This window comes from Culex quinquefasciatus, chromosome 3 (assembly GCF_015732765.1).
Source record: "Culex quinquefasciatus strain JHB chromosome 3, VPISU_Cqui_1.0_pri_paternal, whole genome shotgun sequence".
Taxonomy (NCBI): domain Eukaryota; kingdom Metazoa; phylum Arthropoda; class Insecta; order Diptera; family Culicidae; genus Culex; species Culex quinquefasciatus.
In genome coordinates, this window is record NC_051863.1 from 85430473 (window position 1) to 85448581 (window position 18109).

Consider the following 18109-nt stretch of genomic DNA (forward strand, 5'->3'; position numbering starts at 1 on the left):
GATGTAGGTGTAAGGGCAGTGCGTGTTCGTCGAGAACCTGGTGCATAAGATCGGTCAAGGCCCGTTCTTACACTGAAAATTGCGAACAGCAAATTTAACGCGTTTTGGCGATGGATCCCCTTTCTGTGGATTAAATCCCATTTGTTTGATATGTTTGAAATTTTAAAACTGAGCGACACATAACAATTTTTGATGAGCTTACTTCTTTTTTCCTCAACCAAAGGATTGAAATGTTTGTTGTTGCAAAGTTCTGGGCCAAAGTGAACAGTCAAGGTAGAGGCATTTATTCAACTTGGAATATCTCCAATTGATGTCTAAGTCTTCTGCGTATGTGAAGAAAATAATTAACGAAAACTCTACCGACAAAGTCACGTTCAAGGTATTTACCTACCTATGCTCACGTGTGTGGATGTCCGACCGCGATTTTCATGGTGCATTAAAATTCGTCACCACATACGTTGGCATGACTTTGCCATGGTAATTAGGGTGACAAGAAAAAATGTTTTTTTTTTCTTATCTCAAGAAATACTCCTTTGCTCGATTCTAGGCAATCATAAGTAACTGTGTCAACTTTGACCCAAATCGGTTAAGGTTTAAAGGTCGCTTTATATCGTTGAAGTTTATATGGAGAAAATCGCGAAAATATATATGGGGAAAAACATCGCTTCAGGATGTTGGCAGCAGGTGGCGCAGGTCGCGCCCAAATTTCTTCAAGTGTGAGATTCTTGTAGCAAATTTAATTCCCTACAACTTTGTCGAAGGGTGCAAGACGATTCGAGCTGATCCTGATTAGTTATTAGCATTGCGATGAAAAGAAATCGGCTTATATATTCAAAAGTACCCCTTACGTTACGAATGGTGCACGCCCGAAATGTCATAATCGCGCAGTGGCACCAACATTAGAAAAAAAAAGTTTGGCTGTCATGCCATGGCACACTTTTTGTGTAATGTTCGGGCGTTCACTAAAGCTTATCATCAAAAATTAGGATCAGCTATAGATCTTTTTCTTGAATTTCCTACAAGAATCTCACATTTGGACAATATTGGGCGAGACCCAAAACTATGTTTTTCTGCCTACACTTTTGTGATTTTCCACATATAATCTTCATCGATAAAAAGCGACCCTGAAACCTTACCCGATTTGGTACTTATTTTTGCCTAAAAAATCGAGTCACATGGTATCCCTGATTACGATTTTTTTGTCACCCTAATGGCAATACAACTAAATCGGAAGCTTTCTGTCGTGGAGTGGGTGGCCGATACTCCGAACAAATACGATTTGTCTTCAATTGAAGTTCAGTTTTGTTCCGTAGATTATAGCATTCACTTTCGTTTAACAAACTCTTCGATTTGACATGATATTTGTTGATTAGAGGGAAACACAAATCAAAATGATACTTCCAGCTATCATTAAATTAAGTTTGGTTTGTAACAATTGTTAATAATTGTTTAAAAAAGTAAATTAAATTAGTTTATGTAATTCAAAATTGTTGTAGATGTATGCAGTAGCTGCCAAACCATTTCTTGGAAACTTTCTGCTCCAGGTAGCAACGTCTCTATCTTCATCGACCCCCGATGACCCAAATTCACACGTGAGCGACTTCCGTTCTCAACCGCATCATTCTGGAGATGATTCCAGCAGACCACTTATGGATGAAAGTGAAAATAGTACTCTTTCTGAACCTTCCACAGTTATGGCTGAGGAATCAACGGAAGGTACATTAAAGAACAGTGGTCGGTTGCAGATTGTACCATGGCAATATAACGGCAACAATACTATTCGAACGTTTTCGGAAATAGTTGGAAACATAATTGGAACCGCCCGAGGACGCATATCAGCTGCCTTTCAAAGGCTCTTTACCCCGATAAGGCAGCGACGCCAGGGATATTTCCATCAACAACCCACTTTGTTGAAAGTTGAAAAAGAACTAACGATCAACGAAAATGTTGAAATGAGCAAAGTAGATCTCAGTACTGCTTATTTAGAAACAAAAGGCGCTGAGGAGAATATAGAGGCCAACAACACTGCTAAATCAATCGAACCCGAATTGCAACTTGAAGATGAATCTAGCGAGCAGCGAGTGTCTTTTCAGCTTGATAAACAATCTACTGTTGAAACAAGTGCCCTTGTGAAAAACACTCGACCTTTGAAAAGATTTTTCTCAAAGGTTAGAACGTTTTGCCAAACGTCTCAACGAAACCCGCAAACAGTTTCGCGCTCGGACAATACGGATAGTTGGATCACTTATTCCCTTGTTGTTGCTGGATGAAGAGACAAGAAGCCGTGGGATGGTGAATTTGCTAGATATAGACTCCTCAAATGTAACTTGGGGATACTACAATTCTGATGAGAAGAACGTTCAAAACAAATTTCCATTGCCGAAACAACTCTCCAGAGTATCGAATAATTTATTGTCGTTAAATGCCGATAGAAGTGAACGAGCCATCCTCGCTCTTCAGAACGCCTTTTTCAAGTATGCAAAATTGATCATCAATGGAACAAATAATGTATCGTTGGCAGAAAACAGAACATCACTTCCGGATGAGTTCGACCCAAAAGAAGGTTCAAATTTTTCACAAGACGTTACTGATGACGAAGATAAAAGGAAATTGAGGATGAATATGACATCGAGGAAGAAAGTGTTTCTAGTCGTGCAAGTTTCAATTCTGCTGCTAGGCGATTTAACGTGCGCAATATGGAAACAATAGGAATATTGATACTGGAAATGTTTGGTTCAATTGCAGGATTAACCTGGGGTGCGCTACAGCAACTGCAAAAGTATTTCCAGTAGAAAACCTTTTATGTTATCATCATGATAACAGTAAAGCCAGTAATAATTTGTTAATTTATGTGATTGCTGTGTAAATATATGTGTGAATAAATAATGTTCGTTTTAAATAGATTGAAAAACTTCCTCAATTTTTCAAATTTAAGCGGTATACGCACTTGGTAAGGAACCGGTCAAGGAAAAATTCAAATGGGTAGCAGCGGCAGCGAAAGCAAGCCAGAGATGGTGAAGAAGACTTTCTAACCCTGGGATCCAGAACTCACTATGACAGCGTGATTACAATGTCCCCGAGAGCGCTGCCTACACCATCAATATTTGCACTTCAGGAGACGCCGCATGTGGAAGTGCGTGGTCGAATGGTTACGCTGTCCGCTTTGTAGGCGGATGATTCTGGGTTCGATTCCCATCTGCTTCAACCTTCCATCGGATGAGGAAGTAAAATGTCGGTCCCGGCCTTGGTTGTTAGGCCGTTAAGTCATTCCAGGTGTAGGAGTCGTCTCCATGACATAAGTACAAACAACACACCAAACCAAGCCTACTCCGGTGGAATCGCTGGCGGCGGTTGGACTCGCAATCCGAAGGTCGTCAGATCAAACACTGGGGTGGAAGGTTTCCTTGGATTAGAAAGAGGTTTGGGAGCTCGCCTCATTCAAGCCTTTGGACTCCTAGGTCCGAGCAGAAACTTGCAATAGAGACCACAAAAGACCCGAGGGTCGTTAATGTGGATGGTTTGATTTGATTGAGATCCGCATGATCGGCCAACCGACCACGACCATGGACCATATAGACTTAGTGATTTTTCACCCTAAAAAAATGTAATTTTCACGGGGATCACTATTTGAAAACACCAAATTTCACGAAACGTGAAAAATGCTAAAATAACCTATTAAATCTTATGTTAAACAGCCGGAAAGATTTGTATACACTTAATTTTATATTTTATATTTATATTTTCGCTAAAATTTTTGTTTTTGTCAAATGTTACATTTTTTTGAAAACTAATGATTGCAAAACAAATTAACTAGAGTAAAATGCATTTTAAAACACTTTTTGCAGTCAAATGTTGAGACTTTAGCGTGTTATTCTAATTTCAATTCAAAGTTAATATTTATTTTTGACCCTGGTCAGAGCCGAGGGACAAAAACTTTGAAAAATATTTGCATCGGCCTAACTTAATCTTGAATAAACTGAATTCTGAGTTGCTACATTTCTAATTAAATATTGTATCAATTTGATTGTAATGTTTGTGTTCATTTAGAATATTAGAGTTCACCTCAAGAGTTCAAAAAGCGAAAAATTTGGGGTTAAAATATTGTCCAGGGCATTTGTGGAAATAAAATATCCCATCCCAGAGGGTGCGGAGTACCAAAACATCTTAGCATGGTGCTCCCAACGAACAAGCCAAATCTCGGAGCGTATGGAGGTCCGACGCTTCTTCCTCCCTGTCGATTCAGAATTGAAACACTCCGTGCTCTAACTCAACCCAAACCAACGAATTATCTCTCTGTGAAACAACTTTAGGCAGTAGGCCTGGCCGCTTTAAGGTGAAGCCGTTGATCATTTTCGAAGGAAATTAATCATCACTATAAAATATTCTGTATTAAATTCAATTTAACGTATTTCAGCACCAAAAGGAATCAGCATGTGCCGGTTGTTGCCTTCTTGAAGCCACTGAAAGAATTTTTGATCTAATTCAATTGTGCTTCAAAATTTATATAATTTTGTGGGACAGTCATTGACGTCCTAGTTGGCAATCATTGATTAATGACGATTTCCATAACTTTACAAGGAATGGGATAATCGTTACCAAAAGGAATCAGCATGAGTAGGGCACTATTCTAAACAACTTGTTGAAGGAATTTTGTCAAAATATTGAAAGCGACGCAAAATTTTTATCTTTGAACAAAATTCATGACAATGATAGAAGTCTTCACGTTAACGTCTGTGATTTTTCAAAGCATTATTAGAGGAGAAAAGCAACTCGCAACAAAATTTTGAGGCTAGGAATTTTGACAGGTATGATTTTCATAAAGTATTCGCCTCCTTTTCTCTCCCACAGAAAACTGGGGACAATGTAGCTGTCAAACTAGGACAAAATGTTTGTTCGTGCACGGTTTCGGACACTGCACTCAAAAACGCGCGATTAGGTACAGAACGGCACAGTTTATTAAAACTATAACGCGAACAGTTTGGACGGTACCGGCTCCGTGGCTTAATGGCAACGGCTTCTGCCTCATAAGCAGAAGGTTCAGGGATCAAATCCCGGCCGGTACCTTTGAAATTTGGAATCAGAAATTTGAACTTTCAATATGAACAAAAACGAAAATAAATCCAGGTGGGATTCGAACTCACACCTTAGGATTGGAGGTCTGGGACGCTAAGCAGTCGGCCATCAGAAGGTTTACACTTCGGTAGTGAATTGATCCGTAATGTTGAAACATGTTATCTTCTCATATTAAATACGCGCTGATCCCTGATTTGCCTGAGGGGATTGGAAGTCTAAATATAGATCGAGTTTCCTTCAGATGCTTGCTTCTATGCTTAGGCGGGGCCGAACAATGCCCAGCGACCTCGGAATTGGACCGCAAGGAGCTCTGTCATTCTGAAACGGGTCGTTGGAAGCAGCGCGAGGGCTATCACCACCTAATACCCGGGACTGAGATAAGTTGTATCAGCATTCGGCATATACAAAGCCTGATACAAACTATACTTTCCCATAATATCGCTACCGGTTAGCGGGTATTGGATTGGACCACACACACACACACAACGCGAACAGTTTGGACGGTGTAAAAGTTGGTTTTATTACGCGACGGATATGTTATCGACGGTGTCTAATTGCAACTGATACTGGAGAGCTTATTGTGATCGGTTTTGTGCAGGGATTTTGGAGAGGGAATAATAAGGGATTCGGGCTATGGGAGAAGAGAGAATTTTGAGGAACAGGAATAGGACGATCATTCGTGGGAATCAAAGGGAGATCAGTAGATCTCCGACTTGTGGATCACATTTCAAGGGGTTTCCAATCTTCGTGCGCCAACATGCCGGCCGCCTTGAAAACAAAGGTTTTAAACAGACTACGACCCTGACATTGCTCTCTTCTCTGATATCTGTTATCTCTCCACTTATCACTGCTTCTGTTTTGCTACTGATTTTCTCCAGCCTACTTCGATCTTACTGCTACATACTCTAACACTTATTCTTCTTCGTCAACCAAACAAAAATACAAAATAGAAATTACAATCAACCCTCTGGCACCACTGTAAATGGCTAGAACGTTTGACAGTCACCAAAACCTCGAAGAGCCCACGTAGTAGTATTAGTGAAGAGCCCACGTTGTTTATCGTGGGCTCTTCACTAATACTACTATGTGGGCTCTGTGAGTGTAGCAGTATTGGTGTTGTCTGTTTGTTTACACCAAATCTTCAAGAAAATTCACTTTTTGTGTGTGCAAATCTGTTACGAAAAATGGTGAGAACTGTTGCTTCCGATTGACCGGGAAGATTTGCCGGGTAGTACTGAACCGGGGACTGGCCAAGTCCCTCTGTTGATCCTTCCGAACAATTCGCTGCAATCTTCCTTCGATAACCTTCTCCGAGGACTGACCCACTCCCGCTGTCGACTCGCACAGGAAATCGAAGGAATCGCGTACTTGTGTAGAATCCGACCTTTTGTGGACTCACAAGAAGTTCACAGCGAAGTGGTCCGAACAAATAATTTGATTTGATTTAATTTGAACATTGAACTTGCAAAAACCGTCTTCATCGCCACTTCGCGGGGCATTTATCCATAGCCTCTGGCGGATAGTGTCCTTCGGAAACTTGTGTTTGAAAACCCATCCCGTGTCGTTATTTTTTCATGGAAATCATTTCAACATTATGAAATTATGCCTTTTTTACCACGCGGTTTGTTTATTTTCAAATTTTGACAGCAAATGCGTTTTTCATCTTCTTTGTTGTCTTCATGTTCGCGTCGAACATTTAGGTTTCATAAACATGGCCGTCGTGACAGAGGGCTGATTACAATAGAACGACACTGTTTTCTTCTTGCTGATGCTTTCTGGTCTTCTGCTTCGGCTGCTTTGTTGTCTGCACTGCGAAATCAGCTGTGTTGAGTTGAGTCTGTTTCTGCTGCCCGCGCTGGTTCGTTCGTGTTGTTCAGCTGCATTTTGGACTGCATTTCTGTTGCTTGGAGTGCAGTTCTGGCTCTGGGGATCCAGCGATGACCGCAGACGGTTAGTACCTGCCAAAAAGAGTAACTCAGAGTCTAATACAACAACAAATATTGCAGGATTCTTAACGTTGGGCTTCTTAGGGGCGGCAGTCCAACCCGTCCGATTGCCCTTTATTGCACTTTATTTGTAATGTTGGTACCACTGCGTGATTTTGACATTTCGGGCGTTCACCATTCGTAACGCCATCTTCGCTTAAAAATCTGGATAGGTAAGTAAGTCGCTGTTACTAATCAATTCATTGTTTTTATTTCCTAACATAGCATTTTCTTCCTGAACTAACTTACGTTTTTCTTTCTCTTTCCAGGACTCGATCTACAACACTGTCACCTGGGCCAACAAGGTACGCCGTCAACTACACTCTCGCACACGAAACGCTTTCAATAATTAGAACTGAATCTACAAACGCTGGCAATAAATTTCACCTTCTCCAAAGAACCAACTGTTCAATTCTTTTTCTTGTGTTTGTTTACGTTTGTTTATTCCACCCTGTCAGTCAGATAGACACAATGCTTGACTGATCTTTTGGGTTACTTACGGTTCGTACGAGGGGTGTTCGTGCAGAGTATTTCAACCGAGCGCTACGTCTCAACAGTAGTGTTAGTAGTGATGTTCTGGTTCGGCAAAGCGGATGTCAACTCCGGAAGCACGTAGAAATCAATCTCGCGGTTGAACTGCGGCAGAGCGGACGAACGGGGTTGTACGTTCGCTGAAACAAGTTGTCGTGAGACGACAGACGACCCGCCAATTCCGAGTACGGTCAGGTAATCTGGAGTGCATCAAGCTTCTTGCAGCATGCGGAGGACATAAACGAGTATTGCGAACACGAGTCGAGCAGCGCTCTGACTAGACGTGTGTTCCCGCGCAGATCACGGATGCAAATTTGAACGGTTGAGAGTAAAATTTCATATTTATAGTTGTGGGAACTGATTGACAGTGTTGTAGTGTTGTGGCTTGTGCATGGTTCTGTGGTGGACAGTTGCTGAGTGTTCTGTGAGTGTGTGTTCGCTAGGTGTGTTCGACTGAGCAGTGTTTGAAGACTGGTTCTGTATTGGAGGTTGGATTTGTGATTGCTACTGGCCCATTGACTGATACTGCGGCTGCTGTTGTTGATACTGCTGCTGCTCAGGTGTTGGTCTGGTCAGTGCTTGCGAGGTGGAGAGTCTCTCTGGTACAGCGTTGATGTGCAACAGTGAGTGGTGATACTGATGACAGTGATGACATGATCCTCTCGTGCAGGACCGAGTAGAGTGTCCAGCACGGAAGCAGTTCAGGTACAGATTCCGTCTCCTAGCAGCTTCCATTCTTTCATCGACAGTTTTCTTCAGGAACAGCAGACAGTGAAACGGTGAATGGAACAGTTCTTCACAGAATGGACACTTGTTCACCGACTGAGTCACCGCATGACTCACTGACAGACGTCGTTGTTTCTCCTCATCAGCATTGGGCTTGGATGGCGCAACCGACTGCAGTACTAAGCAATGACCGCGCAAGTACTTCATCAGATCTTGGAATTTTGGAACTTCTTTGGATTTATGATGAGTTTCCCAAAGACGCAGCGTATTGCCATCTAAGCGCGAGCACACCATGTGTACCAGCAGAGTACTCCAGATATCCGTGTCCTGCCCAATCTTCTTCAGCATCATCAGGTGCTTGTCGAACGATCCGATAAGCTGATTCAGTGCCGCGTAGCTCTCCTGCTTCATAGATTCCACCGCAATCAACGCATCTAGATGAGCCTTGACGATCAGCTTCTTGTTGTTGTAGCGTTGCTCCAGGGTTGTCCAGGCCACATCGTAGTTAACGGTTGAAACGTCGATGCCAGCGATCTCCAGAAGCGCTTCACCGAGCAGCGACGAGCGTAGATACGTGAACTTGTCAAAATCCGACAGCTGGGAGTTGTTGTGAATCAAGCTACGATAAGTGTCACGGTAGACGATCCACTCACTCAGCTCACCAGTGTAAATCGGTAGGTTGATGTCCGGAAGTTTGACATGAGACAGACCAACAGCAGGCTTCGCATCAACAGCAGATGGTACAGGGACCGGTGCGACGGTCTCCAGCGGACCGCGCTTCTTGTACAGCTTCGCCTTCACAGCACAGTAGAACTCTTCAGCATCCATCAGCACCTTCACGTTCTTCTCCTTCCGCTTCTTCTTCACATCAGCCTCCCTCTCCGCACGTTCTTCTTCTGTTTCACCTTCCACCACTTCCACATCCAAGTCATCTTCTTCGGTCAGCAGCTCATTCTTGATTCGCACAGAACGGAACTGGTTGAACGTCTCGTCCAAGCGTTCTAGACGGACGTCGATCTGGTCAGCATCTCTCGTTCCATCGTACGCATTCACAAACTGCTGAATGGCTTCTAGGGTTCTCCGCAGGTGACTCTGCTGTTTTTCCAACTCGCGTAAACTAGGTGCCATGTCGAACACTCACGGCGACTACAAATCACACCACTGATCACAGCTAACCCGCTTCACAGGTAGATCACTGACTGCACTGCACGGAACTCTTAATCACAGCTCACTCAAAGCCCACGCAAATTGACAGCGACCGACCAGACAGACAGCAGCGAGGGGGACCAACCGAGCAGACAACCAACGGCGGAACACCAGCGGAATCCAAGAACAACCGTCCAACAGAGGGAAGAACCAGGGCTCAGGAAATGTCCACAGAGTGGAAGAAACTCATATGCAGATCTGTTTAATTTCGTTTTATTTCTCCGAACACACTCCGCAACACAGAAATGTCCACATGCAAGCCCACAACTAACCGTATCATGCATTTACTTCCCAACATAAACAGCAAATCTCGAACGGCTTGTCCAGGAACATGAACAGCTTCGAGCGCGCAGCACGACGGTGTTCAGGAACGTCCACTTCGCGATGACCGATCTTCAGCGGCTCCGATTGTACTCGAATCACCTGCAGCAGTCCACCATCGCGCCGAATCAGCAGCGCGCCAAGTCCCGATCCACGATGGCGATGATGTTGTACGGTTCCAACCGCACAAAGGAACAACACAGCGATGGCCCGGGTCACTGAATCGTCCGTTCAGGTCACCGCAGCTCACAGGTCACAGCACAGAGTTTTTGGCACTTTTCAGCACGCACAGTAAAAGTTCTTTCGTACAGCATGCGCGTAAGTGCACTTCACGAAACCGTTTTCTTCTCCACGCAATCTAGATGCCGAAGGACCAAAATGTTCGTGCACGGTTTCGGAAACTGCACTTATTTGTGGTTCCTGAGCTATCGCCATTTAAAAATAGGGGTTTCGTTCAAAAATAGCCAAAATGTCATTTTTTTGGGGAGGTACCAAAATTGAAGGGGTGGTCCGATTTTGACGGAATTCGGGATTCCTGCATGTTTTGATAGTATCAACAGCCCTTCCAAATTTGAGCAGGATCGGAGAGGGTAATTTTCAAATTTGTATTTTTTCTTGCACACTTCAGGTGCAAGACCCATGTAACGCCATGATTCGAAATCCGGACACTTAGTAGCATATCATTTTTGTTCAAAAAAAAAAGTTTTGTTTCAAGAAAATGCATGTGAAATATGTCTTTTCTAACAATTTTTCATCAAAATTTTAAAATTAAATGACTTGTTGTGCTTCGAATCCCGGACACTGATAAAAACTGATTCTAAATCCGGACACTTTTGCTTCGAATTCCGAACACTCAATTTTACTTAGGAATCGCACAAGTTTGGACTGAAATGTTAGTGAATGGCATTCTTTAGGTCTCAAATAAGCTGTTAACATCAAAACAATAGATAGTTTATATGAAAATTTGCTAGAATTTAAGGAAATCGAAACCATAAATTTCTGCTTTACCACCCCGATGCTTCGAACGCCACAATTATTTTACTAGGTTGGTCATAAGGGCATCTCCACCGCAGAGATCTAATTGCGTGGCAAACCTATCGGTTGGATCCCCAGTTTTAGCTTTGCTCCGTAGCAAATACACGTTTTCGCACCGCTGGGAGCTAATTTGGCTACCGAATCAAGCCCACCGCGGGAATCTAATTTATTCATATTCAAATTCTAGCCGTTTTGTTGATCAAAATCAATAAAAATACATTCTAGCACTAGGGGCTGGTCAGATAGGTTAGTGTACTTTAAACAAATTAAAATAGATTATGATACTTGGTCAACGCATCGACGTTTCGTTAATATATTGACGAAATCCCATCATAATCTAGGAACCTTGATATGTTGAAATGTCAGATGAAATCAAACCAAAACAAAAAATCTGAAATTCGCGACGTCGTGCAAGGGTACCAAAACTCCTCGGAATCGGCAACCTTCAAGCCGGGTGTTGGCAGCGATTACGGCTGATAACGGTCCTGCGGTCCGTTTGGAGTTTCACCATCATCCTCGCCATCATCGTTAGTTCCGCTAGCGAGAAAAAGGCGATGAAAAAACGACATCTACGTTATTGTGCTATCCGGAGGTGAGTTGTTTGAAATTAATTTTTGGATGAGTTTTCAAACTTTCTTGTCTTTTTAGGTTGAATTATTCGAGATGGCCTGAATCGCTGAAGAATTCCGAGAGTTAATCTACGGTGTCGGAAGAGAAATCGGTAGATAAGCCGACTAGTGACTCGATAATGTTAATGATGATGGTTGAGTGTTGAAAAATAAATTGAATGCGATATTTACACACACACACACACACACACACACACACACACACACACACACACACACACACACACACACACACACACTCACACACACGGATCTCATTTTAATTGCACTCCGATGCACTTGCTGAGCTCACAACGCATTGCCAGGTTTCAACTGCATCCAGTTGGCTTTGGCAATTGTACATTGCCTGGTCGAAACCACTGCTCTACTCTTCGGGAAGTTCTGAAGACCTCCGTATTCCAAGCCACCGCGGTCATCTAGGGCGGAAGGGGACCACTGTAAGACCAATCGCCACCTTGATAGCCGGCCTCGGTACCTGCACGGAAATAGTTCTGGCGGTTGTAATGACGCGATGGCTCGTCATGACGGCACTCATCAGATCTTCCTCTTCCGTTTGTTAAAGAAAATTCTTATGGCTTAATCAACAATATTCTTCTATTAGTCAATCCCCTCGGAGGAACGATTTTCCCGGAGGAGGCGATTGCAATCTTTAGTCTGCCATCTGGTGACTAATCCAGAATACTTATTGAACCGATCGCCACCCCGCTTATGTTCCGAAAAAATGACTTCTTGCATCAACATCGCAAAGCTTGACCGAGCGATGGCTAGAGGAAGCTCCGTTCATTCTAGAACCGATCTCCACCTTGTTCGCCTACTTTGGCCCCCGTTTCTTTCCACACCCCGTCTCTGATGTCATCTCTCCTGCGGGAAGATACGCAAAGAGAAGAACCATACTTCGGATATGATCGCGGTTCTTTATCTGGTGACCGCTTGCAGTATCTTCGTTAGCATCCGCCGTCAGCTGGTCTGTGGGATTTGAAGAGGGATGCTTCGGAACCGGTTTCTTTCAGAAATCTCTTCCTCTTGTGCTTTCAGACGCCGTTGCCATGTCGGCTCATAGTCCACCATCTCATTGGACTGTCAAGTCCTCCGGAAAGCATTTCTTCCCGGTCGCTCAGTCATCTACCAAGATGGAGAAATCTAAACCTAAACTCGACCTCTCGTTCGGCAGTACTGGACACACCGGTCAAAACAGAGCATTCCTGATTTTCAGCGGAAGAGTTCGCTCATCCGTGATTGAGGGATGGTCGAACTGAAGCCGGAACATGCCGGAACCGTTATAAAATCTATGTTCCGATCGCCTACACCTTGGGGTTTCAATTTACTTTTATCCGCCAAAATCATACTGTTATTGTTTACCATCTGTCAACTCAAGGTTGAAAAGTAAACGGTGGGAATGACTACTCAAATTTTCGTTAAAGTATTGACCAATATATTGATATCGGCGTCAATATGTTAACGAACGGTAAAAACTTTGACTCTGTACACCCCCTAGTTCTAGCATAATAGAACATGCTTCCAATTGCATTATATGTCCATATTGTTTGCCTACATCAATAAAATATCCTTTCAAAATTTTGAAAGAGTTCATCCGATTTGCTCCCGACAAGTTTGCACCTCAACTTTCGCACCGCGGGTAGCAAAGCTAAAGCTAAATTAGCCTTCGAGTTCGTTCAGCGAAGAAAAAGTTCATCGGGGATCCGTCGAGTAGCCAAGACCCAGTCAAATCAATCCGAATTCTGAAACGGAATCTAATTAGAATCGTATACAAATTCCGTTTCAAACGCAACAACCGGTTCGAACACGGAACCGGTTGTTGCGTTTGAAACGGAATTTGTATACGATTCTAATTAGATTCCGTTTCAGAATTCGGATTGAGTTAACTGGGGATAGGTGCTCGAGAAGTCCCCGAGGTGCAGGTGGCTAATTTTTTCAGCGATTTTTAGAATTATTTGTTTTTGTTTTGGTTGAAGTAGCATTTATTGATTATCAAATATGAATGAATATTGAAGAAATCAGTAATTTGGTTCAAAACGACTTTATTAAATTGAAAAATTGTGTTATTTATCATTTTTAGTATTTTTAAATAAAATATAATCAACCGCCTATACTGCCGCTCTAATCTGGTCCGTCCCATATGTAAAAGTGAGTGCTCAGATAACGCTGTGAGAAACCCAAAAAAGTTTCACCATTTTTCCTGTTCTAATCTAAATATTTCTTTATAATTATTTATACTGTTATTTCAATATCAGTCTTAAAAACGCTAGTACCATAAATTTGATTAAAAAAATTCACAATTTGGAGGTAAATTTGAGAAATTTACTGCAAGAGACCAACTTGACTTTATTTGTTCATAAATGAAGGCAAGTCAGTTATGATATCACGGTAGGCTTTAACATTTACAACACAGTTCTAACCTGGTTCAACTGTCATTTCCAGATTTGTTTTGGTCGTGGTTTTGGTAGTTTTCTAAGTAAATAATTATAAAAAAATGTTTATTTCAGATTTATTTGCTTTAAATAATGTATTTAATAAAGTTCCTGGATATGAAAATGTGATCTGCAACGATACCAGGAAATTGGAAATATATTACAGAGGCAAATTCTCATCTGCTAAGCCCTTGAAAATAATTTAAAAAACTACGCTTATCGTTGGTGGATTCTCCCCCAGAACCATGATCAAACTTATTCATTCAAGAAAAAATATAACTAATTTTATGGTTAATAACGGTATGTATTTTATATTTTCTTTCGTAGTTGTACATTTCAAAAGAAAAAAGTCACTAAAGGTTTGGAGTATCTTGTTTTTAAATCTTCAACAATTTCTTCAGAAATGAACAATTAATGATATTTTCAAGTTATACGTACTATTAAAAACATACTCTGTGGATTTCAAATAATTTCGCAGCCATTTAAACGATTTGCGAGACATTTCGATATGAGGAACTGACTTGCCTTTATTTTGCATATGGGACAGCACGAAAGTCATATTTATTTTGGATTTTTTAGAACAAACACTACTTTTTTATTCAATAGGCTAAAAGTACATGTAAAATTAATACTTTTGTCAAGTTTATCTCAATTTTGACAAAAAAACATATGGGACGGACTAGATTAGAGCGGCATTATTGTCGCTCTGGCACTAAATCGAACTGAGCGATTTCCACTCTCACCGCGCTTTTTCTCTCCGCCTTTTTCTGTCTACACGCAAAACGGACATTAGGTATAAATTCCTAATTTTTAGGTATAATCGAACCTGACTGCAATAAGTCATTTTATTACTAATCGGCTTTTAGTAATAAAATTACTAATAGCGTTTTAGTACGAGAATTCCTATATTTTAGGTATAATTGTAGAACCAAAATACCTTAATTTTAGGTATTTTCTGGAAAAGTGAGGGGACCAAAATTACTTATATTTAGGTATAATCCAAGATGGCGGACCATGGTTATTCCTTATTTCTAGGTATAAATACCTAAATTTGAGGTATTTTCTGGAAAAGTGAGGGATCCAAAATTACTGATATTCAGGTATAATCCAAGATGGCGGACCATTATTATTCCTAATTTTTAGGAATAAATACCTAAATTTGAGGTATTTTCTGAAAAAGTGAGGGATCCAAAATTACTAATATTTAGGTATAATCCAAGATGGCGGACCATGATTATTCCTTATTTCTAGGTATATATACCTAAATTTGAGTTATTTTCTGGAAAAGTGAGGGATCCAAAATTACTGATATTTAGGTATAATCCAAGATAGCGGACCATTATTATTCCTAATTTCTAGGTATAAATACCTAAATTTGAGGTATTTTCTGGAAAAGTGAGAGATCCAAAATTACTGACATTCAGGTATAATCCAAGATGGCGGACCATTATTATTCCTAATTTCTAGGTATAAATACCTAAATTTGAGGTATTTTCTGGAAAAGTGAGGGATCCAAAATTACTAATATTTAATTATAATCCAAGATGGCGGACCATGGTTAGTCCTTATTGCTAGGTATAAATACCTACATTTGAGGTATTTTCTGGAAAAGTGAGGGATCCAAAATTACTGACATTCAGGTGTAATCCAAGATGGCGGACCATGATTATTTCTTATTTCTAGGTATAAATACATAAATATCTCAATATTTTCTGGAAAAGTGAGGGATCCAAAATTACTGATATTCAGGTATAATCCAAGATGGCGGACCATTATTATTCCTAATTTTTAGGAATAAATACCTAAATTTGAGGTATTTTCAGAAAAAATTAGGGATCCAAAATTACTGATATTCAGGTATAATCAAAGATGGCGGACCATGATTATTCCAAATTTTTAGGTATAAAAATCTAAATTTGAGGTATTTTCTGGAAAAGTGAGGGATCCAAAATTACTGATAATCAGGTATAATCAAAGATGGCGGACCATTTATTCCTTATTTCTAGGCATAAATACCTAAATTTGAGGTATTTTCTATAAACGTGAGGGATCGAAAATTACTTACACTTAAGAATAATCAAAGATCAAATTAGGTATTATCCAAGAGATATGCAGGCAGAAGAAAACAATGGTTTATATGATATTAATATTTTTATTTATATCAAACACAACTATTTCATAAATGTTCTCACCTAAAAATGAATATTAAAATTTAAATTATATTTTATTTTTTCAATGCATCTATATTTTTAAAATTAAATTTATCTTTTTTATAAATATTTTGGTTTTTTCATGTTTTAATTTTTTAATAGTTAAATATTTCAGTATTTTAATATTTCAATAGTTAAATATTTAAAAATTTTAATATTTTAATATTTTAATATTTTAATATTTTAATATTTTAATATTTTAATATTTTAATATTTTAATATTTTAATATTTTAATATTTTAATATTTTAATATTTTAATATTTTAATATTTTAATATTTTAATATTTTAATATTTTAATATTTTAATATTTTAATATTTTAATATTTTAATATTTTAATATTTTAATATTATAATATTTTAATATTATAATATTTTAATATTTTAATATTTTAATATTTTAATATTTTAATATTTTAATATTTTAATATTTTAATATTTTAATATTTTAATATTTTAATATGTCAATATTTTAATATTTTAATATTTTAATATTTTAATATTTTAATATTTTAATTTTTAATATTTTAATATGTTAATATGTTAATATTTTAATATTTTAATATTTTAATATTTTAATATTTTAATATTTTAATATTTTAATATTTTAATATTTTAATATTTTAATATTTTAATATTTTAATATTTTAATATTTTAATATTTTAATATTTTAATATTTTAATATTTTAATATTTTAATATTTTAATATTTTAATATTTTAATATTTTGATATTTTAATATTTTATTATTTTAATATTTTAATATTTTAATATTTTAGTATTTTAATATTTTAATATTTTAATATTTTTATATTTCAAAATTTTAATTTTTAAATACGGTATATTCCAAGAGTTATGCAGGCAGAAGAAAAACAAAATTTTAAATGATATTAATATTTTTATTTACATAAAACACAACTTTTGCATAAATGTACGTACCTAAAATAAATATTTAATGATTTGAATATTTTAACATTATAATTTTGTATAATATTATATAATATATCTTTAATATTTCAATATTTATTTATTTTAAATATCTTTTATTATTTTAATATTTTAATATTTTTACAACTTCAACATTTTAATCTTTAAATATTTGGAATTGTAGAATATAAGATTTTTTTGAGTTTTAAAATGTTTGGAATTAGAGATTTTTAAAATTTTCTCTCTCTCCCCTCTCTTTCTATTTTCTCGCTCTTCCTGTTCCCTGCTATCTCTCTCTTCCCTTCCTCTCAATTCAACTTTTTCTCTTTCTCTCCTACCATCTCTCCCTTTCTTTCTCTCCCATATTTTCTCACCTCTCTCTTTCCCACCTTCTCTCTACCTCTCCTACTCTCTCTCCTTCTCCTACTATCTCTCTCCCTCTTCTACTATCTCTCCCTCTCCTACTATCTCTCCCTCTCCTACTATCTCTCCATCTCCTACTCTCTCTCCAACTATATCTCTTATCTCTCTCTTTCTTCATCTTTGCCCCTCTCACTCCCACTTTCTCTCTCTCTTACTTTCTATCTCTCTCTTCCTCTACCCTCACCCTATCTCTTTCCCACATTTTCTTTCGCTCTTCCCCTCCAGCCTTCTCTCTCAAACTCCCCCTTTCTCTCCCTTTTCTACTTTCTCTCTCCCTTTCCCATTTTCGCTCTCTTTCATTCCCTCTTCTCTCACACTTTTTCTCTCCCTCTCCTCTTCTCTCTCCCACTTTCTCTTTCTTTCTCTCTTTCTCTCTTTCTCTTCGTCTACCCCCACCCATTCACTTTCAGTCTCTCATACACACACGAGCACACACGAGCACACACGAGCACACACACACACACACACACACACACACACACACACACACACACACACACACACACACACACACACACACACACACACACACACACACACACACACACACACACACACACACACACACACACACACACACACACACACACACACACACACACACACACACGAACA

At 39.0% G+C, this 18109-nt stretch overlaps 1 protein-coding gene, 1 long non-coding RNA gene and 1 pseudogene across 2 annotated transcripts; 2 read left to right on the plus strand and 1 right to left on the minus strand.

Moving 5' to 3' along the window:
- Positions 1–1306: 1306 nt before the first annotated feature.
- LOC6047958 lies at positions 1307–2911 on the plus strand (annotated as a pseudogene).
- A 3971-nt stretch (positions 2912–6882) lies between these two features.
- Positions 6883–7450, plus strand: LOC119770832. The gene is made up of 3 exons (XR_005279016.1): positions 6883–7023; positions 7080–7231; positions 7328–7450. It is a non-coding gene; the product is annotated as an uncharacterized LOC119770832 (long non-coding RNA).
- Positions 7451–8849: 1399 nt separating this feature from the next.
- On the minus strand, positions 8850–9443 carry LOC119769026. Its single transcript, XM_038260908.1, has 2 exons — positions 8978–9443; positions 8850–8912 (listed from the first exon to the last, which is right to left on the minus strand). The coding sequence occupies exons 1-2, from the start codon at positions 9441–9443 to the stop codon at positions 8899–8901; spliced, it is 480 nt and encodes a 159-aa protein (XP_038116836.1). The 3' UTR covers positions 8850–8898.
- Positions 9444–18109: the final 8666 nt, after the last annotated feature.